At 35.0% G+C, this 25,689-nt stretch overlaps 1 protein-coding gene across 11 annotated transcripts in view; it reads left to right on the top strand.

Annotated features, from left to right (window-relative positions):
- Positions 1–25,689, top strand: part of DOCK7 (dedicator of cytokinesis 7) — a 240,872-nt gene that overhangs the window by 180,944 nt on the left and 34,239 nt on the right. For all 11 annotated transcript variants that reach the window (XM_054484551.2, XM_054484560.2, XM_063654806.1 and 8 more), the window contains 10 exons: positions 1,454–1,636; positions 1,746–1,881; positions 4,609–4,705; positions 7,231–7,327; positions 9,465–9,599; positions 10,501–10,653; positions 18,783–18,941; positions 19,596–19,696; positions 20,805–20,997; positions 22,425–22,568. In XM_054484551.2, the coding sequence (XP_054340526.1) occupies positions 1,454–1,636; positions 1,746–1,881; positions 4,609–4,705; positions 7,231–7,327; positions 9,465–9,599; positions 10,501–10,653; positions 18,783–18,941; positions 19,596–19,696; positions 20,805–20,997; positions 22,425–22,568 (1,398 nt within the window). The remainder of the gene's footprint in view (positions 1–1,453; positions 1,637–1,745; positions 1,882–4,608; positions 4,706–7,230; positions 7,328–9,464; positions 9,600–10,500; positions 10,654–18,782; positions 18,942–19,595; positions 19,697–20,804; positions 20,998–22,424; positions 22,569–25,689) is intronic.

The following is a 25,689-nucleotide window of genomic DNA, read 5'->3' on the forward strand; positions in this document are numbered from 1 at the left end:
GTTCTTTTGTGCCCAGCTCAGAAGCAGTATAGCAAAATAGTTAAGCAAGCTTATGTGGGTGAATTCACTTACATGCATGGGCAGCCATGAGAGGCACTAAACAAAGTGGATACGAGCTTGGAGCTTGTGTCTCGGGAGCCACACTTTCTGTGTTGAAATTCTTGTCCTGCCTCTTATTACAAAATACTTCTGGTGGTCAGGTTTTTTTGTTTTTTTTGTTTTTTCTGTAAGATGAGGTAAGTAATAATACTTGTTTCTTTGAGTGATTGTGAAGGATAAATAACTTTATACACATAAAGCATTTGGTCATTAATTATCATCCACAATAGAAGGAAGATTGGTGAGGTAGTTGAGATCATGACTTCGACAGTTGTGTATGTTCAGCTTTCCTATGTCTTTCCTCTCAACATCCCCTCTACGTCTTCCTCATTTTTAGTTAGTATATTTGTCAGCCGAATATTAGAACGTTGTATAATAGTGAAGAGTATGGGCTTTGGAGTGCGGTTAACCTGGACTAAAATCCTAGCTTTATCCTTTCTTGGTATAGTAAGGCAAATTACTCTCTAGCCTTCAGTTTTCTTACCTGTAAACTAATAATAATAATAGTTAATGTGATAGTTTACAGTTGTTGTGAGAGCTAAATAAAACATGATTAGCATAGTTTCTTGCACATTTCAAATTTTATTTTTTGTCATCATTATTATTATTATCATCTGTATTCTTATCTGTAAAATTGGGATGATACAACCTGCTTGGCAATACTGTTGGAGGACTAAATTAAATAATGTATGTAAAATGCTTAGTATGATGACTGAAACAGAGTATATGTCCAATAAGTGGTACTGTAAATGTGTTTTTATTTTTTCATTTCTGTTTTACATACTATATACTAATATAGATTGATTATTGAAAATAGCATTTCAACCTTATATGCTATAAGTAGAAATAGCTTTTTACTTCTATATAGCCTAAGACTTTTCCTTTTTGTATCAGTGGTGCTTGATTAAAAACAATAGTCTTCTAAGTCTGACATACACGATTTTGTCATTACTTTCTACTCTTAGCCCACTCTTATTTACTGTGAGTCAGTTGCTTTTTTCCTTTATTTTCATTATATCTGATATTCTGTGATATATATCTTTTAGTTTTTAATGGTAGAATCTTTTAATCTTTATGTTTTTTATTAACATTTATTTATCCCCTGCTGACAGTCATGCAGTAGATTAAAACAAACTTCTATTATCAGGAAAGGTTCATTAAACTTCAGGCTCTTAACCTTAAGGTTATGTATGATCCTTTTATACAAGTGTTGTCTAAATCAAATGGTTCTTTTTAATTATATTATTTTTAAGCAACTTTTGTTTTATTGTTTTTAGAAGAAAACAGTTGATAGCCAAAAAACAAGAAATGGTCTTTGATCAATCTGTCTCATTTTACTGCTCTTTATTTTCAGAGTGGCAGACAACACACTACCTTTTCAGCAGAATCAAGTCGAAGCCTTTTGATCTGTCTACTTTGGGTTCTCAAAAATGCAGATGAAACAGTTCTACAGAAGTGGTTTACAGATCTCTCAGTCTTGCAGCTAAACCGGCTATTAGATCTGCTTTATCTCTGTGTGTCTTGCTTTGAGTATAAAGTAAGTGGTCATTGTACCATTGCAAAGAACAAGAAAGGAGAAACATAATGTGGAAAAAATAGAAGAAAATTTCCTCAATACCTCTTCTCTTCTAATGTTTACATTTTAGGGGAAAAAAGTGTTTGAACGAATGAATAGCTTGACCTTTAAGAAATCAAAAGACATGAGAGCAAAGCTTGAAGAAGCTATTCTTGGGAGCATAGGTGCCAGGCAAGAAATGGTACGCCGAAGCCGAGGACAGCTCGGTACGTACACAATAGCTTCTCCTCCTGGTGAGAATTTCTTCAGTGTCAATCCTATGCTTTTTAAAAAGTGTTTTAAATGTAACTGTGAATTAACATGAATAATCATTTCTCTGCAGTAATACAAGTTAGAATTCTGATTTAAGGTGAGTCAGCATACCCCCCAGTTTTCTCTAGAAAGTCTTCTCTAGAAAACTTTCTCTAGCAAGTCCTTATGTGATTAATAGCATCCATCCTCCCTTTTTAAATAGACTTTATTTTTGTAGAGCAGTTTTAAGTTCATAGCAAAACTGAGCAAAGGTACAGAGATTTCCCATATACCCCTTGGTATGCATAGCCTCCCCCATTATTAACATCCCCCATCAGAGTAGTGCATTTGTTGTAACTGGTGAACCTACATTAACACATCATCACCCAGAGTCCCTGGTTTACATTAGGGATCATTCCATGTAACATCTATTTTTACATTTTCTTTTTTTAATTGAGACAGATTCTCGCTCTGTCACCTAAGCTGGAGTGCAGTCGCGTGATTGTGGCTTACTGCAGCATTGACCTCCCTCGCCCAAGCAATTTTTACACCTTCTTCCCCCGATACACACCTACCCTGGTAGCTGGGACTACAGGTGTGTGCCACCATGCCCAAGTAATTTTTTTTTTTTTTTTTTTTTTTTTTAGAAACAGGGTCTCACTGTATTGCCCAGGCTAGTCTTGAATTCCTGAGCTCAAGTGATCCTCCCACCTTGGCCTCTCACGGTGCTGTGAGCCACCACGTCTGGCCTGTTTTTACTCTTTATTTGTAAAATGAATTAATATGCCCTGTATATAAGGCAAAAATATTGCCCATCAAACTCAAATATCAGTGAGACAAAACAGTTTAGTAGCATTTAAGACTGGTTTTCTAATCCCAGGTCTGCTACCATTAGCCAAATAACCTTGGCCAAGTCACTTAATCTCCCCATCTTCCTTTTCCTTATAAATTTGTGATTGTTTTCAGAATTTAGAAGATAGTGTAACTAACTGATCTTATCATCTTTATAGTAACCATGTATGCAGAAACGTTTTGTAAATTCTAAAGTGACATACAGACAATACTGTTGCTAAGAGTTTTTTAAGGCCAGGGCCATGGGTTGGTCATCTGTGTAGATGATACATGCCAACAGCACAATATGTATTTGTTGACTTAAAATATGAATGTAAGTGTGAATGGATTTTTAATTGTTTTCTGACAGTTCATTAGCATAATAATCATCTAAGTATCATTTATATACTATGTTTTGTAATAATGAAAAGGCACAGTCTTTGCCTTTAAAAAAATTAATAGAGCACCTTTTTTTCACTTTAGTTATATACAATTTACGGTGTACTTGTGGGTTTGTTTGAATATAAGAATTGAAGTCTTCTTGTCTTATAATTCTTGTAATTCTTACTTGTCTTGTAATTCTTATTTACATTTCTACATTTAAGCTAGGTCAATAATAGACATTGGCTTATTAGGTCTACTAATATACATTCTTTTCTTTTTCTTAACTTTCAGTTCTAAGACATTATTAACTATTGAGAGACAGTTTCGTGGGAAAAAATGTAAATGATAGAATATTATAGTTAATTTTGCTAACTATCTTAATATAGGCATATCTTTTTGTTTTTTTCCATAAATTTCTTAAAGACATGGATTTCAAAATTTAAAAAAAGGAAAGAGATAAGGAAAGAAAAGGGAAAGAAATTAGAAGAAATAGAGCCATGTCCTTTATTGTACAGGAAATGATTCTTATTTCTCAGTATTTTTTTGTATTTCTTTAATTGACATATGTATAGTTGTATTCTTTTGTGTTTGTTTTTCAGTATTTTTAAAAATTTATATTTGAACTCTGAACTTTTACTTTCATTATTCTTCCATCCTCTCAACCAATTTAAAGTCTTACATTTTTCAAAAACAAGCAGTTTTGTAGTTGAAAGTTTGAAATTATGACTGAGTCCATTGTTTAAATGTATATTTGTATATTCTCCACATTCTCAATGCTGTCTCCACTTCTAATGGATTTGTATGAATCATTTCTATTGCTGCCACCCCTTAAAGGAATCCATACATGCAGTCTGCCTTCAAACCTAGAAATCACTTTATCAGCCTAGACATAACATGCTGGACAAAGTACATATCATTTCTGTTCTTAAGGAGCTTATATACTTGTGGTCCTAAGTGTTATGGAAAGGAACAATGCAAAAGAAAAGGAAAAGGAGGTATTGGAGAGTGGGAGGCCTTTCTAAGGAGGTGATAAATGAAAATTTGTGAGAAGAACAATTAGGAAAAAGGAACAACAACCGTTGCACAGGTTGTAAGTCAGAAGCATAGTCAGAATATATACTGATAGATTTGCAAGGATAACAGAAAGTGGTAAGCAAGAGGAAGAATGGTAGGAAATAAAGTCATATCATGTAAGGCCTTATAAGCCATGGTTAAGATTTTAAGAAAATCAATGTTAGAACATTTGCTTATTTAAATGGGTATTGTTTTAAAAAAAGGATACTGCATATAGCAAGTACATTTCTCCTGAAATTATTGTGAAAATTTTTAATAAAAAGCACCATCGTCAGGTTTTTCCACTTGTACTAAGGATGAAATGGCTTATACAAATTATTGTTGTATGATATTTCTTACATGATTGCAAGTATACATATATGTGGTCCAACTGAAATAACATTTGAAAATTGGTTTTGAAATTTATTTGACAGAGAGAAGCCCATCTGGAAGTGCCTTTGGAAGTCAAGAAAATTTGAGGTGGAGAAAAGATATGACTCACTGGCGTCAAAACACAGAGAAGCTTGACAAGTAATAGAGCTTTCTATTTTATGTTACTGATGGGTGTGTTGAATTTTAAAATGCAAGAGGAAAATGATAACTTTTACTTTATATTTAGTATTTACATTTAATAAATATATTGTCTTAGAGAACAAAATATTTAATTTAAAAATTTTAGATTTAAAAAGATTTGGAGGAAGAACTTCTCATGTGGTATAGTAAGGCAAAATGTTATATTTTAAACTCCATTTTCTCTAAAACATCTTCTTGGAAAATGTATTCAGCAACTATTTTTTGAACATATTTTAGGTGTCACATTGAACTAATATTTCAGATATTACAAAGAATCAAAAACCTGACATTTGTCCTTATGGAGCTTATAATATAATTCAAGAAAGACAAAACAATACAGGTCTTCTGTTTCTAGCGTGAAGGCAGACTTAATACATTGACTGATCCTACTGCCATAAACACCTACAATGCACTTACATGAGTCTTCTCACTGCCCAAGTGGCTGCAGGTAAACTTACCTGGCTTGAGATTTGGCACTGAGTCAAGGGGCTAAAATTTTTTTCTTGAGAATTTATAATTATAAGTTAGCCCGCAAGTAGCTTCACTGGCTCATAAAACTTTGAGAATGGAGTGACCAACTCATTTTAGGTTTGCCTAGCACTCTCCCAGTTATAGCACTGATTGTCCCACATCCCAGGGAGCCCCTTAGTCCTGTCCTAAGGCAAACCAAGATGATTGATTACCCTATCTGAGAACCATCATCAGCCCAAGCCTCAGAAGATTCTCACAAATAAACTTTCACAATATTTTCTCACAGACAGTAAAATCATAAAACAGAGGAAACAAGTGAGAGCCAGCAGAGAAACAAGTTTCAGTACCATATGTATGAGAGCTTGAAATAATCAGATATTGAATGTCATATAAATATATTAAAATTCTTAACCTTGGAATGTTTGCTTTCCTTTCTTTTTCTCCGTCTGTCCAAATCTATTTTTCTGATGGTTTTCTACATGTGTTATTTTTTAGAAATCACAGAGTAGCCAGGTACTATACTATCAGTATAGTAGTGCTTTATTTCTGCATTTGTAGAACATGTTCTCTTGGCTTATCTTGCTGTGTTTTGAGGGAGACTTTTTTGGTGTTCTCCTGATTCTTTTTGTTTAAACCATCTTATGTTTCTTTATAAAATGTCACTGGAAATTTTAAGTTTGAACATTAAATATTTTATTTTCCAGTTTAGTTTTGATAATTGTATTCTTTTTTTTTTTTTTTTTTTTTTTTTTGAGACAAGGTCTCACTCTGTTACTCAGGCCAAAGTGCAGTGGCACAATCATGACTCACTGCAGCCTTGACCTCCTGGGCTTAGGTGAACCTCCCACCTCAGCCTCCCAAGTAGCTGGGACTACAGCTGTGCACCACCACGCCCGGATAATTTTTGTATTTTTTTGTAGAGACAGGGTTTTGCCATGTTGTGCAGGCTGGTCTCTTAACTCCTGGTCTCAAGGATCCCCTACCTCTGCCTCTCAAAGTGCTTTTATTCTTAAATTGAATTTGTAAAATGTAAATTAATGAAGTATTCTCTTTTGTGGTAATAATAAAGATTCACAGACTTACAGATCTAAAAACTTAGAAAAGTTAGTGTTTAATATGGCCTTGTACTTTATGTTATTTTGTCTACTTTGGTGTAATATATAGTGTCTGTATATCTATTATTGCTAAAACAAAAATCTCAGCTATATTCATAAATCATGTGTAATTATCCTTACATTTTTATTTGTATTAAATGATATTTTTACAAATATTAGTATTTAAGTCAACCACTTCATTGCATCAAACTGTTTTGTTCTTTTTTCTTCATTATTTTTCTAGCTTTATTGAGTTATAATTGACAAAATTGTGTATATTTACAGAATATAACATGATCTTTTAATATATGTGTACAATTGTGAAATGATTACCACAGGCAAGCTAACTAGCATATTCGTCACCTCACATCCTTTTTCCCCAAATTTGTTTTGTTTCCAATGAGTGATTCCATCTAGTCTCACTGGAGAGTTAAATTATCATCTGAGCATATTTATATAAAAAAAGTTGGGGGAAAATTAGATGAAACCTTAGACAAAATAAGTACGTTTATCCTGAATACAGACATTGGAAATATTTGAAATAATAAGATGAATACTAAATATTTGAATGTTGTTTTCCTTGAAGCAGTCCTAAATACAAGCCCACGTAGCACCACCTAGTGTCAGTGTCACTTAGAATAAAACTGTCTGCTGCATGTTTGAAAGCTAAAACATAAACATTTATGCTTTTAGTGGCATTACGCTTTTGTAATGGGGTGAGAAAATGTGTATTGTCGTGGTTAACAAAAAAGCCACGTAAATGTGTAAACTATTGCCTTTTTTCTTATTCTCTTGTAATTTTTATCAGGCAAATATTGAAAATGGTTTGAAATTTTTTATTTCTATGCATCCTTAAGTCTTTTCAGAATTGTGGTTTTCAAAAAGATAAATATGATTTCTTACAATATTTTGTATTAGATCAAGAGCAGAGATTGAACACGAAGCACTGATTGATGGAAACCTGGCTACAGAAGCAAACCTAATCATTTTAGATACATTAGAGATTGTTGTTCAGGTAAGAATGCAAAGAAGAGAAATTTAAAATATGGATTTGGTAAATTGAGGTTGGAGGGAAAATTATTTACTGTGAGCCATAAAATTACATTTTATTAAATATTAGTAGTTCCTAAAAGTTTCATTCCAAGCGTTCTGAGATTCTCTGTAATTATAAATTCCCATAGCTTCAACTGTTTCTTCATGGAGGATGATTATGAAATCTTTATCTCCTTGTCTTTCCCCTTGATGGCCTAGTCTTGCATTTCCAAATATCCTCTGAGTATTTATAGTTGGATGTTCTGCCATTAGGTGAGATTCAACATGCATGTATAGCTATAACTACATATAGATACACTGGGTTTATGCAGTATCCTCTGTATACCACAGCAATGTTTCAGGCTCTTTATCTATAATCGTCATGTTGGGTCCTAACAGTAGCCCTCTGGGCAGTATTACCCTGTAGTAACAATGTGATAGCTGACATTTATTTAGTTTTTTCTGTGTTAAACATAGTCCTAAGCACTTTACAAATATTAACTCATTTGATCCTTCTAAGAAACTCATGACATTGAAACTGTCAGTATCCTCATCTTGTAGATGAGAACACTTAGGCGCAAAGATGTTAAATAACTGCCCATAATGATGCAGCTAGTATGTAGAAGAGCCAGGATTCAAATCAGTTAGCAAGATCTTTCAGATGTTTTAGTAAATATATCTCTCACCTATTCCTTCCATTCCTTTTCTACTACCACTACTCTGCCAGGTTCATATTTCAACGCTATTACAATGGCCACCTACTTCATAACTCACTCTGTATTCTTCCCACCATCCATTCTGTACATTTTCGTGAGACTTTTCCTTTAAAAATATTTTATGGCTGGGCATGGTGGCTCACGCCTGTGATCCCAGCAATTTGGGAAGCTGAGGTGGGTGGATCACTTCAAGTCAGGAGTTCAAGACCAGCCTAGTCAACATGGCAAAACCCTGACTCTACTCTATTTTATTTGTTTGTTTGTTTGTTTATTTTTGAGACGGAGTTTCGCTCTTGTTGCTCAGGCTGGAGTGCAGTGGCGCAATCTCAGCTCACCACAACCTCCGCCTCCCGGGTTCAAGTGATTCTCCTGCCTCAGCCTCCCAAGTAGCTGGGATTACAGGCATGTGCCACCACGCCCAGCTAATTTTGTATTTTTAGTAGAGACGGGGTTTCTCCATGTTGGTCAGGCTGGTCTCGAACTCCTGACCTCAGGTGATCCACCCACCTCAGCCTCCCAAAGTGTGGGGATTACAGGCGTGAGCCACTGCACCCAGCCAACCCTGACTCTACTAAAAATAAAAAAATTAGCCGGGTGTGGTGGCATGCACCTGTAATCCTAGCTACTCAGGAGGCTGAGGCACAAGAATTGCTTGAAGCCAGGAGGCGGAGGTTGCATTGAGCCAAGATCAAGCCACTGCGCTTCAGCCTGGGTGACAGAGTAAGACTCCATCTCAAAAACAAAAAAAAGATTTTATCAGTCATCATCCTGACTAAAGTTTTGAAAATAAAAAAAATTTAATAAGTCCAAGATACCTAATCCCAAGATGGTTGCTTGAGCTGCAGCCATCCTGTCTGTATTTCATTCAGTGAAAAGAAACAGCAGGGACAGAGTACATTTCTTTTTTTAAGGGCATGACTCAGAAGATGTAACTTCTCTTTTGTTCACCTCTCTCTGTAGCCAGATTCAAAGTCTTCAGCTAAAATTCAGGATTTCAATTATTAAAGAAGAAAAGAATGGTTATTTGTGTACCACCAACATTTTTTGCTCTAGGCACCACTCTATTTTTCAGCCTTATCTCTAGTTATTTTCTACATGAACCTCAAGTCAATTCAAATTTACTTACTAATTTTCCTAAAACACACCTTATGATTTCTTGCCATTGTATCTTACTCCTCTTTTTTCTCATTTAAATTATATTTATTCTTTTTCCCCCTTTTCTTATTCAAATCCTGCTTAGCTCCTTCTTGAAGCCATCCTAGATCTTATGTTATCATTTTTTTATCTTTTAAAACTTTATTTATACATATAGGGAGGTCTTTATTAATACATAGGGAGGCCTGTAACCTCCCTAACTAAATTGCAGGTATATCTCTATTTTATTTGTTTATTTTCAAATTGCAGACCGTTTCTGTAACGGAATCCAAAGAGAGCATTCTTGGTGGAGTGCTAAAAGTGCTACTACACAGCATGGCCTGTAACCAAAGTGCAGTTTATCTACAACACTGTTTTGCTACACAGAGAGCCTTGGTTTCAAAGGTAGGTTATTTTGTACCTGCAGTGTTGTCAGACTTTGTTTTCTTTATTAACATTGTCTAAGATCATTTGACACATTCATTGGTTAATGTGTGTAGTAATATATTAATGAATATGTATAGTTAAAATTTAAATAATAACCTAAGACCCTTGATTCTTCTTTGCCTCTCTACTGCTGCCTGCCTTTTGGAATTTTTCATTTATTCGAATCACCAGTTTAACCAGTTCTGGTTTGAAAAACAGTAACTTGGATGTGGAAAAGGGCCTGAAATTAATAGCCAATCTTAAATATGGGGCTTCTCTTGTTTTCTCTTCACTTGGTTCTGTTTTTTTAAAAAACTCAATTTATAAAGAATTCAATATATAAGCAATTCAACCCACTGAAATTATTTTATGATGAATGGAAAAGAAGGTATGTGTTTGTTCAACTGCTTTAAATGTTTACTTCTTATATTTGTTTTCCCTTAGAAATATGTATATTCTTAAATTTTGAAGGTAGCTATTTCATTTTAATTATCCTAGAAGATGGAATGCAGAGATGTTGATGAAAATAACTTATGTATTATTTTGTAATAAATATAGAATTCATATATGTTGATTACTAAGTGTTTTATGCACATTCTGATAGAAGCTTCACAACAATCCCTTGTAGATATATTATTAGGCCTATTTTGTGGATGAGAACACTTGTCCAAGGTCCCACTACTAGTTAGTAAGTGGAATAATCAGCATTCGAACCCAGTTTGACTCTGTGTCTCACACTATTAACCATTAGCTAATATTGTCCTAACCATTCTTTTAATTTCTGGGCTATACTAACAAATCTCCAGTTCAGGTTATATTAACATGTCTCAGGAACTTTTACTGTAAAAATTCAGTGGTGGTTTGTTTTGTTGTTTTACAGTTTCCTGAACTCTTATTTGAAGAAGAGACAGAGCAGTGTGCTGATTTATGCCTCAGGCTTCTCCGACACTGTAGCAGTAGCATCAGTACAATACGGTCACATGCCAGTGCCTCCCTTTACCTACTAATGAGGCAAAACTTTGAGATTGGGAATGTAAGTATTTTATCATGAAAATTCTCTGTATTCATAATGAAATATAACTTCTGCTGATAGTTATTAAATCAGTTTTTGGGAGAGCATGGAGTTTTTTGTATATTTTTAGTCTAATCATAGGCTATCGATATTTTTCATTCTGTGTATATCTTTAAAAAATTCAAATCTCCAATTGTGTGCATATCATGTGTACGTATGTATGTATATTAATACAGACTTAGAATATAAATGTACATTGAGCAGTTTTAAATTTTAATTGTCCCTAAGTAAAAAGAAATACAAGTTTAAGTATCTTGGCTTGATATTTTACAATTACATGTCACAGCCTTTGAAGAATTCCGTTTTTTCATTTGTCTTTTATTATATGTTATATTCATGTGTTATATTTTTCCTTTTTGAGTCAAATATTTAGTTCATTTATTTTTGCTTATGTAAGTATTTAAGGCCTTGAATTTTCCTTTAAGTGCTATTTTTGACATCTCCTTGGTTCTGATATTTAGTAATCTTGTCATTTCAGTTTGTATTTTCTTTTTAACCCAAAGAGTTGACTAGCCTTTTTTTTTTTTGAGACGGAGTCTCGCTCAGTCACCCAGGCTGGAGTGCAGTGGTGCGATCTTCGCTCACTACAAGCTCCGCCTCCCGGGTTCACGCCATTCTCCTGCCTCAGCCTCCCAAGTAGCTGGGATTACAGGTGCCCACCACCAAGCCTGGCTAATTTTTTGTACTTTTAGTAGAGACGGGGTTTCACCATGTTAACCAGGATGGTCTCGATCTCCTGACCTCGTGATCTGCCTGCCTCGGCCTCCCAAAGTGCTGGGATTACGGGAGTGAGCCACCGCCCCTGGCTACTAGCCTTTTTGTTTCAAAGTTTTGGCTGGTTCCAGTGGCTCACACGTGTAATCCAAACACTTTGGGTGGCCAAGGAAGGAAGATTGCTTGAGGCCAGGAGTTTGAGACCAGCCTGGGTGACATAGTAAAACCCTATCTCTACAAAAAAATAAATAATACTAGCCGGGCTTGGTGGCCTGTGCCTGTGGTCCCAGCTACTCGGGAGGCTGAGATGGGAGGATCCCTTTGAGCCCAGGAGTGTGAGGTTGCAGTGAGCTATGAACACACCACTGTACTGCAGCCTGAGTGACAGAGTGAGATCCTGTCTCAAAAAAAAAAAAAATTTTTATGTTAATTTTCAGCTTTATTACATTGTGATTGTACAATGTATATTCTGTTTCTCCCTTTCTTTACTGTGGATCTGTGTATTTGTGTGTCTAAATATAATCCGTTTTTATGAGTGTTCTACAAAGAAATCTTTAAAAGGGAAGTAGTTCTGTTTTCAGAATGTTGAGTTAAACATATACTAGATAAATACACCTTATTAATTACATTATTCTGTCTCTCCATATCCTTGTTTTTGTTTCACTTGGGAGAAGTAAATTAAAGCCTATAACTGTGTGTGTCTGTTTCTCCTTTAGCTTTTATTTGGTGTACTAATACTCATAACTACTATATCTTCTTAAGAGTTTTTCTCCTTTGGAATTTAAAAGAACTCGTCTTGGTTTTATTTAAAACCTTTATTCTATTTTATTTTTTGGCCTGAATTTCATCTCTTATGGTATTAAGATTTTGACCTCTGCTTTCTTTTTAATTTGAACTTACTTTAATTGCCTTTGCCTTGTTAATTTTCACTTTATTTTAGATGTGCCTCTCATATACAACATAAGAGTTGAGTTTTGCTTTGTGATTCAACCTCTAATTGAATTAAACCTTTCATACTTGTTATCATATTACATATGTCCTGGAATTTTATTTTATTATTTTGTTATGCCTTTCCCTCTTGCCTCCCCTTTAAAAAAAATTGTGTTGGTTGTTTTCATCTTACACTATATGGTCTGTTTACCTTGTTTTGGGGATGTAGTGTTTATCATATTTAGCAAAATTTCTGGTTTTGCTCTAATGGTTGCCTTTGTAGTTATATAATACCTCTAGTACTCTATTTCTTTAGATCATGCATTCTCAACCAGGGCAGTAATTACCACCAAGGGAGTGAAAATTGGTTTTTGTGGAGGATGAGAAAAATCTTAGCTTACGGTCCTCCAAAGCTCAACACTACCCAACAACATGGCATTCCTTAGTATTTATTTCTCTCATTGGTCTTATTGGATATCACATGAGCAGCATTGACATTAAGTTCATGGAAGATAAACAAAAAACAAAATGTATGCAAAATTGGGCTTATAAAACTGAAGAATAGATGACTGTGATTGGGAAACTTTTAATCAATTGCTTGATCTCAGTCATATGGCAAGAGGTTGCTTCCATTGGCTGCCTAGTGGATATTGTTTATGTTTGGTTCTCAGTGCATTCGTGTGTGACTTGGGCTTTGAAAATTAAGCCCAAGAAAAAAATTTTCCAATTTATTACTTCATTCTGCAAAAGTTATTCAACCCATTTTTAATCATGTCATTTGCTGAAAATAAAAAAAGTCAACAATATCTGAATGAATATCTAGTAGCCAGAACTTATTTCCTTCTATCAAGCAAATAGTGAAAGTTCACTGAAATAATTTTTAAGAAATTAATTTTTAATTCCTTTCTTTTGCTGGATAAATAGCAGTTTTGAATGGTTTAAAAAATTGATTACATTGCTGCTTTTGTTTTGTAGTTATATAAGTTGCTAATTTATTTGTGTAATTTGATACATTATAGTTTATTTAAGCTAAAAGACTATATTAAAAGTTTTTCAGAAAACCAGCCTATAAACATAAGCTAAATGTAAATCATTTTCAGATTTTTAACTTAAAATTTTTATCTAGTCATTCATAACCTTGCATCAAGTAAAAAGAGTAAGCTTTATATTTACTTTCTTAAGTGTATATAAATCCAGAAATACATAGAGTACATAAACAGATGAATACATCTCTGATATTAAAATATCATAGGGATGTAATTAGAAAAAATGTTCAAAAAGATTTATTAGGGGGACAATAATGAAAAAAATACTGAGAAACTCTACTTGAGACAAGTATCTATTAACTCCCTTTAATGAACAGTGATAAAATTGCTGATTTTCTTTTCTCTCCTCCACCCTGTCATTCTTTGTACCTCAGTATTTCAAAAAAGTATCTTTCTTACTGTTTACATTTGTATTGTTGAATCTGCATGTACTTCACTTGATTTAATTGCCACCTTCAAATAATGTTATTTGTTTTATGTCTACTTTAGATAGTTAAGTACTTCTTTCCATCTCCTTTCTCACCCTCCAACTGTTTTTCTTAGCTGTAACATTTCAGTCTTAGTTCGTAGTCTTAGTTGTAAAATGAAATATTGCTTACCATCAGTTTTTTGGGGCTGTAATTATCTTTTATTTAGCTAAATATTGTCCTCATCAAGGTTCTTAGGAGTAATATTCTCCAACTGTTTTTTGTTTGTTTGTTTTAGTAGAGATAGGAATTCACTTTGTTGCCCAATCTGGTCTTGAACTCGTAGGCTCAGGCAGTCCTCCCTGCACGACCTTCCAAAGTGCTGGGACTGCAGATGTGAGCCACCTCGCCCTGCCCACCCCACTCACCCCCCCTTTTAAAAATAGAGACAGCATTTCCTCCTGTCATCCAGGCTAGACTGCAGTGGCATGATGGTACTTCACTGTAGCCCAGAACTCCTGGGCTCAAGCTGTCCTCCCACCTTGTCCACCCAGAGTGTTGGGATTACAGGCAGTAACCATTGCACCCGGCCAGTTTTCCAAGTTCTTGATTGTTTAAAGTTGTCTGTACTTGTAGGACAGCAAGGGTGGTTATGAAATCTTTGCCTTATACTTTGAATAATAATAAGCACGAGAAAAATCAGCAAAACTTATCAGATAAAGAACACCTCATAGAAAAAAAAGGGTACTTGAGTACCATTGTCTTCTGACATTAAATATTGTTGTAGATATATTGAAAGGTATTTTTCTCCGTTTTAAATAACGTTTTTTCCCCCAGCTGCTCATGAGATTTCCTTTATATTTACAATTAAATGACTTTTCTAGAATATTTGTCTTAGTATTGACTGATTTGTGTTAAGTTTCTCAGGCACATCGTGTACTTTTAGTTCATCTATTTCAGAAAATTTTCTTGACTATAAAATTAAATACTTTTTCCTGTGTTTGGGGTTTCTGTGTGGGTATCATTATACATGTGTTGGATCTTTTACTTTACCTATCGTTTTGTCTTCTCCTTTTTAACACTTTTAAAATTTCATCTTCATTTCTGTTTTTTTCTTACTTTTCCAAGTAAAAAAATTTCTTTTGCCAGCTCACATGTAATTGATTATATGTTGTTTTCTGATTTTTGCCATCTTTCTTTGAGTTCTTGTATTTCTGCCTTTTTTATTCTAAAGATAATGTCTTCATAAATTTTGTATAATTTAAATCAAAATATTTCATTAGAATTTTCATCTGTTTTATGACATCATTTGTCTATTAAGTATTCTTTATCTGGTGAGTTTTGCTGCTCTTCCTTACCTTTTTACTACTCAACATAAGATAAGCTGGGTTATCTTGGCCCAAGCATTTATAGGGAGTTCCTTCAGGAATGTGTTTTGGCTGGGATTTTGCTATTGCAGGCATATCTTGCCTAACTGCCTAAACTTTCTGGATGATCCATCTCTGTCCAATTTTACCAGATTTTTAGCTCATTTTTTTTTCAAAACAGTTTTATAATTTCAAGATGAGTTTCTTATATATTTATTTATTTATTTTTTAGAGACAGGGTCTTGCTCTGTTACCCAGACTGGAGTGCAGTGGTGCAGTCATAGCTCATTGTAGCCTCAAAACTCCTGAGCTAAAGGGATCCTCCCACCTCAGCCTCCCAAATAGCTGGGGCTATAGGCACACACCACCATGCCACGCCTGGCTAGTTTTTTTTTTTTTTCTTGTAGAAACAGGATCTCTCTCTGTTACCTAGGCTGGTCTTGAAATCCTTGCCTCAAGCAGCTCTCCTGTCTTGGCCTCCCAACGTGGTGGGATTTCAGATGTGAGCTACTATCGCACCTGGCCAAGTTTCTTACTTAGAGAAATATTTGTTTCCCTCATTAGTTCTAAAATCTGTGCCCTAGGATTCCTCACTCTTTGCTTTCCTTTCCTTGCCTTATATTGGAACTGCTTCCTATCTTAGCTTGTGTTGGCAACCTCTCATTTTTGTAATAAATGAATTATATCTGACTCCTCGTTTTGATAAAGATAGAGTTTGTGGGGTTTTTTTCTATTCATCTTTTATTTTTACATGAAATCCAGAAGTGGCAAATTGCTGTCTCATACTGTCCTTTTTTCACTGGAAGCGAAGTCTTCTGTCTTAACCCAGAATAGAAGGATATGGTTACTTTATTGATCTTATTTTGTTCATGAAATAAAGTCTCTAAAATTTGACCACACTCAGTTTTCTTGATACATGTTTCTGTTATTTTGGAAAAGCTTTATATAAAAGAAGAAAGGACAGTTTATAGTATTAGTATCAGCCAGTGTTTCTAAAAAGGAATAGGTGGCTGGACGCAGTGGCTCACGCCTGTAATCCCAGCACTTTGGGAGGCCAAGGTGGGTGGATCACCTGAGGTCAGGAGTTCAAGACCAGCCTGGCCAACATGGTGAAACCTCGTCTCTAACTAAAAATACAAAAATTAGCCAAGCGTGGTGGCGGGCGCCTGTAATCCCAGCTACTTAGGAGGCTGAGGCAGGAGAATTGCTTGAACCCGGAAGGCAGAGATTGTGGTGAACCAAGATCACGCTTCTGCACTCCAGCCTGGGTGACAGGGTAAGACTCTGTCTCAAAAAAAAAAAAAAAAGAAAAAAAGAAATGGGTAATTTAAAACTGGCAGTGATATATATGTTTATTCAACAGATGCAGTATTATGTCTGTATATTGTACAACATAGTAAAGTATGGAACTGTGTCCTGGCTGCTTTGGTAGGCATTGGGCAGACATAGATAAAAGGACAGTTTTTTGTTTTTTGTTTTTTTTCAAGTAGCTTGGCACCTAGTGGGAGAAGAGGATGAGAAAGTGATGTTCATTTAATAATAGATGAATTTAGTTCAGATGGTTTTGTGAGTGTTACATAAATTAATATTAAGTAAAACATAGCAGTAGATGGCACTAAGCAAGTGCTGAATAAGTACTTGGTATTGTTAATATAATGCGAGATAAGCACAGGGTACTTCATAAGCACATAGAAAAATAGCTTATGATTCAGGGATGGGTTTTCAGAAAGAAGAGATGTTTGAAGTAAGGGTGAAGAGTTACCCAATCAGATGGCTAAATGGCTAGAGTTTTTAGGTAAAGATAATGACACATACATAATTAGAAAGGCATGGAAATGAAAGAAGGAAATGGGCAAACACAAAGACAGTTTTTTAGCACTTTTTTTAAATTTTGGGAGATGAGGTCTTAACCTTGCCCAGACTAAAGTGCAGTGGCACAGCTTTGAACTCCTTTGCTCAAGGGATCCTTCCACCTCAGCCTCCCAGGTAGCTGCGACTACATGCATGTACCACTACATCTAGCTAATTAAAAAAAAAAAAAAAATTCGTAGACATGCCGGTCTCAAACTTTGGGCCTCAGTGAACCTCCTGTCTTGGCCTCCCAAACTGCTGGGATTACAGATGTGAGCCACCATGCCCAGCCCTTTTTTTTTTTAAAGCACTTTTTGATGGTTATGGCTGGAAGAAAGAGTAAGGGATAAAGGTGTAATAGAAAAGGCCTAGCCAACTATAAATTATTTTATCACTATACTCTCAGTGCCTACTATGTAGTGTGACATATTTACTGAGTTGAATTCTTGAATTTTATCCTCAAAACTTTGGACAGCTGCCTTAGGAGCATTTTAAGGAGAGGAGGAACATGTTCAGATTTGCATTTTACAAAAAGTTCCCTGGTGCTAGGTAGAGGTTAGACTGAGAGATATGAAAGAAAAAGGCATGGAGATTGATTAGGAAGTTATTACAATAATCCAAATAAGAAATGGTGAGGGTGTAAAATAAAGCAAAGCCATTTGGAATGGAGAAAGGATATATTGGAACACATTAGGAGATGGTGTGGATTTGGATTTATGGTATGAAAAATGAGAGGGGAGAATGAGTAGGGGGTAACCCCTAGATTTTTGGCACAACTACAAGAATAGTATCATTTTTTTAGTTAATCAATAGGGAGAGAAGGTATTTTAGACATGTTGACTTTGTGGTACCTATGAGACATCCAGATGGTGCTATCTAGTAAAATATAATCGCCTGGAGTTCTACAGACAAATATCAGCTGGAGACAGAAACGTGTGTATACTGGTTGAAGCAAAGACATGGATGAGGCTCTTAAGTATGTTAAGTGAGAAAAGGTTTTTGACAGAATCTTTGGGAATACTGGTATTTAGGAAGAACAACCAAGGAATAAAATAGAAAAAGAGTCGAAAAAGAATAGGAAAACCAGGATAAAGTGGTGCCACTGAAGATAAGGTAGGAGATTTTCAAGGAGAAAGTAATTTAAATATACAAAGATGTGAAGTAGAATATTGACCAAAAAACATTGGATTTGACAATTGATATATTATCACCAATAATCTCTTAAGAGTGATTTCATGGTAGAAAATGGTGGAGCATAAATGAATTTACACTAAAAAAAGGAAGAATGTAAGTTATAAACTGTTAAAGGCATCACTCCAAAAGATTCTACCTTACATTACTTTATGCATGATGTGTGTTAAATTACTTTCATCATAGTATGGATGTCATGAAATGGACTAGAATTTAAATACTCCATCTACCATTTAAGAGTTTTATAATGTCAATCAAGCTATTTAACCTCATCTGTAAAATGTTATATTAATAACATATGCCCATAATAAAGAAATATAAAGACATAAGCAGAATTTCTAATTCAACCCTTAACACATGACTTCTTAAAATCCTGTTTTGTAGCACATTATTCACAACAAAATTCTAAGTTTTGCAACCTTTCTAAAATAAGATTTTGATATGCATATTTTATTACTTTAAAAAATATTTTGCTTAGAATGGTATTTTTTCACTAAATATACTTTTCTTTTAGCAAGGAAAAATAGCAGACTTTTTAAAGCTTTTCTATATTAAGTATTGACCAGACAATTTCTCTGTTACAGAACTTTGCCAGGGTTAAAATGCAGGTAACAATGTCACTGTCCTCCTTGGTGGGCACATCTCAGAATTTTAATGAAGAATTCTTAAGACGTTCTCTAAAGACTATATTGACATATGCTGAAGAAGATCTGGAATTGAGGGAAACAACATTTCCTGATCAGGTCAGAAATGCTACTTTCTAGATCATTAATTGAAATAGGCTTGTTAAATAGGCAGTTTCCAAATTGTTAAATCAAAAGTTGGTTTTTGCTGGAGGATTATTTATTTCATTTTCAGTCCACACATCATGTGCCATAGATAGGACTGAATCTCTTTGTTTTATTAAGCTACCCTTCTTTTTGGAAATAATTAATTCTGTGGTGTTTAATTCTGTGCACTTATAATAAGTAGAATAGCAGACTTGGACAGTACAGACAAAGCTTTATGATGAAACGTTCCTACTTATTAATCAAACAATAATATGCCTTAAAAACTAAAGTTTCTACAAACTACCTTTTAGTAAAATCAGAAATATAGGAGAGAATTTTCCTTTTGTATTCTTGTATTTCCCATATCCCTCTGTTTTATTTCTACTTACAGTTCTGCTTGTTTCCAGGTGAAAGAACAAAAATATACATAGTCTGCTGCATTTATATAAAGTTTACTACCCTTCACTTACCATATCCCCACATACCTATACTGTACAGAATCGTATCAATATCTTACAACTTGTTTTGAAATCTTTAGATATTTATCTGAAATATCTCTGAAACTAATTTGGTGATTATGGATGAATGACAATTCAAGAATGTTTTTCATATAATTCTCTGCTGCAGGTCCAGGATCTGGTTTTCAATCTCCATATGATTCTTTCTGATACTGTGAAAATGAAGGAACATCAGGAGGATCCTGAAATGTTGATTGATCTAATGTACAGGTAGCATTTATTTGATTCATTTATGCTTTGTATAAGGGACTTCGTAAGACATACAGTAAGCATTAGATGAAGAAAATAAACACACAAAAATGATTTGTGATTTTTCTTTATTTACATTCTTTATTGTTTTTATTTTTATTTTTTACTTTTTTGTAGAGATGGGGTTTCACCATATTGCCCAGGCTGGTCTTGAACTCCTGGGCTCAAGAGATCTGCCTGTCTTGGCCTCCCAAAGTTCTGGGATTACAGACATGAGCCACACCACCTGGCCTTGAGTGATTTTTCTAATGGTAGATTGAAAGTCCAAATGCACTTTTTCCAGGCGGCATCTTCGGATCTTCTGTGTCTCTTCTTTTAAGAACAATGCAAATGTACTTATTGATTATCACAAGAGCATTTTTAAAAATATTTTATAACACACATTTAACACCTTGGTGTCCTGGGCCCCAGAGTTCCTTTGAAGGCCCATACCAATATTTTCAATGTAAAACTCAGTCTTTTCAGAAGAAAATACAGTATATGAATGTTTTACCATAACATTAATTACCTGATTTTCAATACAGTTATGATTAAAGTAGGATATTTCTAAGGGCACATTTTGAAAACACCATAATTCGTATTGTATTAACACCTTAATACAATAGTAAAACTGAAGAATTTTTCTCTGTCATATGACCCTCTGTTCCTACAGTTCTGGGGTCCATTAAAAGCACAAATAAAACAATTTAATCTCTTTGAAATAAAGTAATAAAAGTACCTTTCAGAAGTTTTCTTTTTCCCTTGCGTATAAAACTTCTTTATGTTTCTGTAATGAACACATAAATTTCCATACTTTTTCCCTTAACTGGTTATTTCCTTAAAAGTCAGATTTTAATATGGCATATTTCTTTTTTGCCCCTCCTGCCCCCCGCCACAACTGATACTATCCATTCCATAGGCCACAGTTATTTCTCTAAGCCTGCATAGCAACATTTTCATACTGCTTTAAAACTAAGTAGGTTGTGCACAGTATCAAAAACCTTTCTAGGTAAACTCTGAGCGAGCTATCTAAACTCCCTCCCAGCTTGGGAAGCATATACTAATGGAGAAGAATTTCTGTTCTAATTAGAATTGCCAAGGGTTACCAGACCTCTCCAGATCTGCGATTGACCTGGTTGCAGAACATGGCTGGCAAGCACTCAGAACGAAGCAATCATGCTGAAGCTGCACAGTGTCTAGTCCACTCAGCAGCACTTGTTGCTGAATATTTGAGCATGCTGGAGGACCGGAAATATCTTCCTGTGGGATGTGTAACATTTCAGGTAGGAATCTTCCAGATGTACATTAAATCAAGGTATGTCTTTTTTTGGTTTTAGCTTTTTCTCACTGGTGTTTAGATTTTTTTAGTTTGTAAGGAAGGCTTAAAGACTTAAGCCAGTGCTTCACAAGGTAAATTAACTTTTCGCAGTGATTGTCATTAATACATTTTTAAGGAGTACTTCTTATTGATTCTCTTTCCACAGTTTCTTACCTCTGAATTGTCAGCACTATGCTTATTTATTCTCTTTGTCTTTACTGCCTTGTAATCCGTTACATACTTTAACATCTATGGAAATGTATTACTGAGAATCAGAATTCAGTAGAAATTCTCAATTGGCTTTTACTTCACATAGCAGATATACTAACATTCTCTATTCCCTACATAAAATATTAGTATTTTTTTGACTAATACCATGACTCACGGATGAGTTTGCCCTCTAGTAGGGTACATAGTTCTGACCCACTAGTTGAATTCTTTGCTTACCAAGAGTCAGTTATGCTTTGCTTTTCTTCAAAACCTGTTAATGGTAGGTTTGAGATATTATAAAATTTAGTTAAATGTTATATCTTCTGATGAAATCAGAATGCAAAAAGAAAGTTACCGTTTCTCTGAAAACAAAGTTGAATGTTTTACAAAGACTCAGGAAAGGTGAATCTCCAAAACAATTGCTGTTGAATTAACTGTGGGCCAGACAAATAGATTGGGGGAGGGGAAGCTCCTAAAATTCTAGAATAATTTGATAATCTTATAAGTTTTCACTCAAGAGAAACCAAAACTTGAAATCTTTAAAAAGAATGTTGCCTTATGGGTATTTACCCAAAAGAGATTCCGTGGAAATCTGATCTGGAAACCCATACACACAAAGAAAAGGCCTTAAATCTACTTCGAAAGTTGATAAATGAGTGTACATCTACCGTAAATGTTTAGGTTAAAATAAAATAAGATATGTATGTATCATTTCTTTTTTAGAAATAATGGCTGATTCCAATCTCGTTGAATAAGAGGGCTTTTATTCTACCTGACTTTTTTCATTAACTCTGTGTATATTAGATAAGTCAGGAGACCATTTTTGTACCCTTTTTCCTTGACAGAGAGTTTCGAAAAGATCAACTAAATAAATAAGAAAGACTGTTGATGTCTCCTTAGATGTCTTATGTTATATTACAATTTCCTTTAGCCCATGATTTTTCTTAATTTTCTTTCATACAACTTTTTATTAAGAGAAAAGTTATCTAGCAATGGTGTTTTCATTTTATTATCATCTTCAAAATACAGAAAGTTTTTAGAGATTTATCTTTTACCTTTATATCACTCTCCTTTTTTTAACCTAACCTGATAGTTACAGTTCATCTTCAGTTATTTCTTCTTATACATTTTTATGCTAGAAAATTCTGTTTCAAAAACCTTTTCAATATATTTTTTCCCTAGAATATTTCATCTAATGTTTTAGAAGAATCTGCGGTCTCAGATGATGTGGTATCTCCAGATGAAGAAGGTATCTGCTCTGGAAAATACTTTACTGAGTCAGGACTTGTGGGATTACTGGAACAAGCAGCTGCTTCCTTCTCTATGGTAGATGACTCTTGTTAATTCTTTTTCCACAGTTTCATACCTCTAATTATCAATGACATGTATTTATTCTCTCTGGCTTATGATCCTACTTTTCTTTAAAGATAATTTATTCTGGAACCGGTATGGTGGCTCATGCCTGTAATCCCAGCACTTTGGGAGGCCAAGACGGGAGGATTGCTTGAATCCAGGAGTTCAAGACCAGCATGGGGAACATAGTGAGATACCGTCTCTACAAAAAATTAAAAATTCACCAGGCATGGTGTCTCATGCCTGTGGTCCCAGCTACTTAAGAGGCTGAGGTGGGAGGATTGCTTGAGCCCAAGAGGTTGAGGCTGCAGTGAGCCATGATTATGCTGCTGCACTCCAGCGTGGACAACAGAGTAAAACCCTGTCTCATAAAAAAAAAAAAATTTATTTCAAGTCCCCTAAAAACTATCTAGGAAAAGATTTTCTTTCTAGATTCATTATTGGCTTACTCCTTTTCATCTTAATAATCTGTCACTTCCCCTAGTGTTCCAGTGGTTTGGCTCACTGCAGCCTCAAACTCCTGGGCTCAAGGGATCTTCCCACCTCAGCCTCCTGAGTAGTTGGGAATACAGGGGCACAGGGGCACACCATCACACCCGGCTAATTGTTTTATTTTTTGTAGGGATGGGGTTTCACTTTGTTGCCCAAGATAGTCTCAAACTCGTGACCTCAAGTTATATTCCCCTCATCAGCCTCCCAAAGTGTTAGGATTACAGGCATGAGCCACTGTGCCCGGCCCCACCAGTGTTTTTCAGTTGCTTGTTTATGAACCAGCATGTGATTTGTAGCAGATATTTTTTGGTTCATAAAACTGTTACTGCCAAACATTTTCTAAAACCTTTAAGTTAAAAAACATAGCAAAACAAAACAGAAAGTCTCTGAGTGATATAAGTTCCTAGTTGGTAGACTAACAGGGCTCTATAAATAGATCTTGTCTATTGGATGAAATGGAGAATCTTCTTTCCAGTATGATGGGCATTGCCCTGGTGTCCAAGAAAGTTATGACCACTCATTCCATTGGTTGCATAGTAATCCTCATTAGGTAGTTACTGGAGGCCTGGACCTTACTCTTTAGTTTTATGAACTGCATCCTGAGTGCTTTACCTGACTATGCTATCATGCTATATAACCCCAATCTTGTTCCCTTCCATCCTTATGCGAAGAATTAAAGCAGTCAGATGAAACCCAGATGGGATGTTTATTGGAGAAAGAAAAGATAGTTAGCTGAATTCATGCTTACCTTCTTAAACCATGTTGATAGGGTCAGTTACTTCCTCTGACTTTTCTGCTAAATGTTTAGTGTACCAGCACCAAGGTTTAGAACACACTGAGGTTCATGTTAGGGTAAGAGAGAAGCTTGAGGTAATATGCAATGCTGCCCTCTTTCCCCATTTCTACTGCTGTTGGGAATTGATTCATTCTTCACCAGGCCTTATCCCTGTCCTGCAATATATTGATAAAGGGTAGATTTAGAAGGTATACTGCCAAAGTTCAAATCCTGGCTCTGCCATTTAGTAGTTGTCTTACTTCAGGCACAAATTATTTAACCTGTTGGTGCCTCACTTTTCTTATCTATTAAATACATCTAGTAATAGTACCTACTTCATAGGAATGTTTTTAGAATTAAGTAAGTTCATGTATTTAAAGTGCTCATCACAGCACCTGGTTCCAAGTAAGTACTAGTGTGTTTACTGTTACCATCATTTTCATCATTATTGGCAATTGTGAGACTCTTAAGAGTGTTTTTGCAGAGTTAAAATATTAGGTGTCGATCCTCTTTTAAAATGTTTGCATCTAAGGACCTTGACCATTCCAGTTCCATCCCTACACTTGTCTAAGCTAGCAGGGGGAAAGGTTTTTTTGCTATTGGTGGAATATTTTAATTAACATAACTCTGTGTGTTTGTATGTGTGTGATTTTTAATAATTCACAGTAGGGCATTTAGATTGGGGGACAGTAACCTATATTATTAAAATTCTTTTGCATTTGTATATAATTGTAAATTTTATTCTTTTTCAATTAATCTGATTTTAGTTAAAATAATTACTGTGGCATTTTAGTTACGCTAAACGTATTTCACTAGTACAACTACATTATTGTTTAAATATACTCCTACAAGCATACTGGGAAATTGAAGGACCATGTGTTTTTCTTTGGGAAAATATGTTTGCTGATCTGTGAAGCGATGAGGACTCAGTGGCTTTTGGAAAACATCTCTCTCTTCTCTTACTGCAGCACCAATCCATTATTAAAGATAAAGGCTGGGGCAAGCCCAGTGCCTCACACCTGTCATTCCAGTGCTTTGGGAGGTTGCATAGTAATCCTAGGATTACTGTGCAAGGTGGGAGGATTGCTTGAGGCCAGGAGTTTGACACCAGCCCGCTCAGTGTAACAAGACCGTCATCTCTACAAAAAATGAAAAAATTAGCTGGGCATGGTGGTGAGCACCTGTAGTCCTAGCTACTTAGGAGGCTGGGATGGGAGGATTGCTTGAGACCAGGAGTTCAAGGCTGTAGTGAGCTATGATCACACCACTGCACTCCAACCTAAACAACAGAACAAAATCCTGTCTCTCATTATTTAAAAAAAAAAAAAAAAAAAAAAAAAGGATAAGGGATAGAAGACCAATACAAACACATCTTTGTCTCTCGCTCTGATTATGTGATTATAACCATAGCAACGACTGGCCAACTAGCCCACAGTGGAAGGAAATCTGGTGGCTCAGAACTTTCTATGCTTTGTTAAAGATTTGTGATTTTTCCATAGGAGATTTACAATAGGAGATTGCCTTCATCAGCTTAATATTTGAGAAAAGTAAATGATTTTTATGTCCCAGGAGGCCATTATAGGAGAATTGGGTGTCTGTGACCAGTGTAATATTAAATTTCTTTTTCTTCTGCTCAGAATTAGTTTTTGCAAAAGATTATAAGCATAGATAAGTATACATACACACATTAACCTTAGTGAAGTAATTATTGGGCAGATAAAAGGAAAATGCCCAATTCAAATTATAGAAATATAAATATGCACATATGTGTATGTATATATATTAATATACACAGATACACATATCTGCATACATACCCATTTATCC

This window comes from Pongo pygmaeus, chromosome 1, assembly GCF_028885625.2.
Source record: "Pongo pygmaeus isolate AG05252 chromosome 1, NHGRI_mPonPyg2-v2.0_pri, whole genome shotgun sequence".
Classification (NCBI taxonomy): domain Eukaryota; kingdom Metazoa; phylum Chordata; class Mammalia; order Primates; family Hominidae; genus Pongo; species Pongo pygmaeus.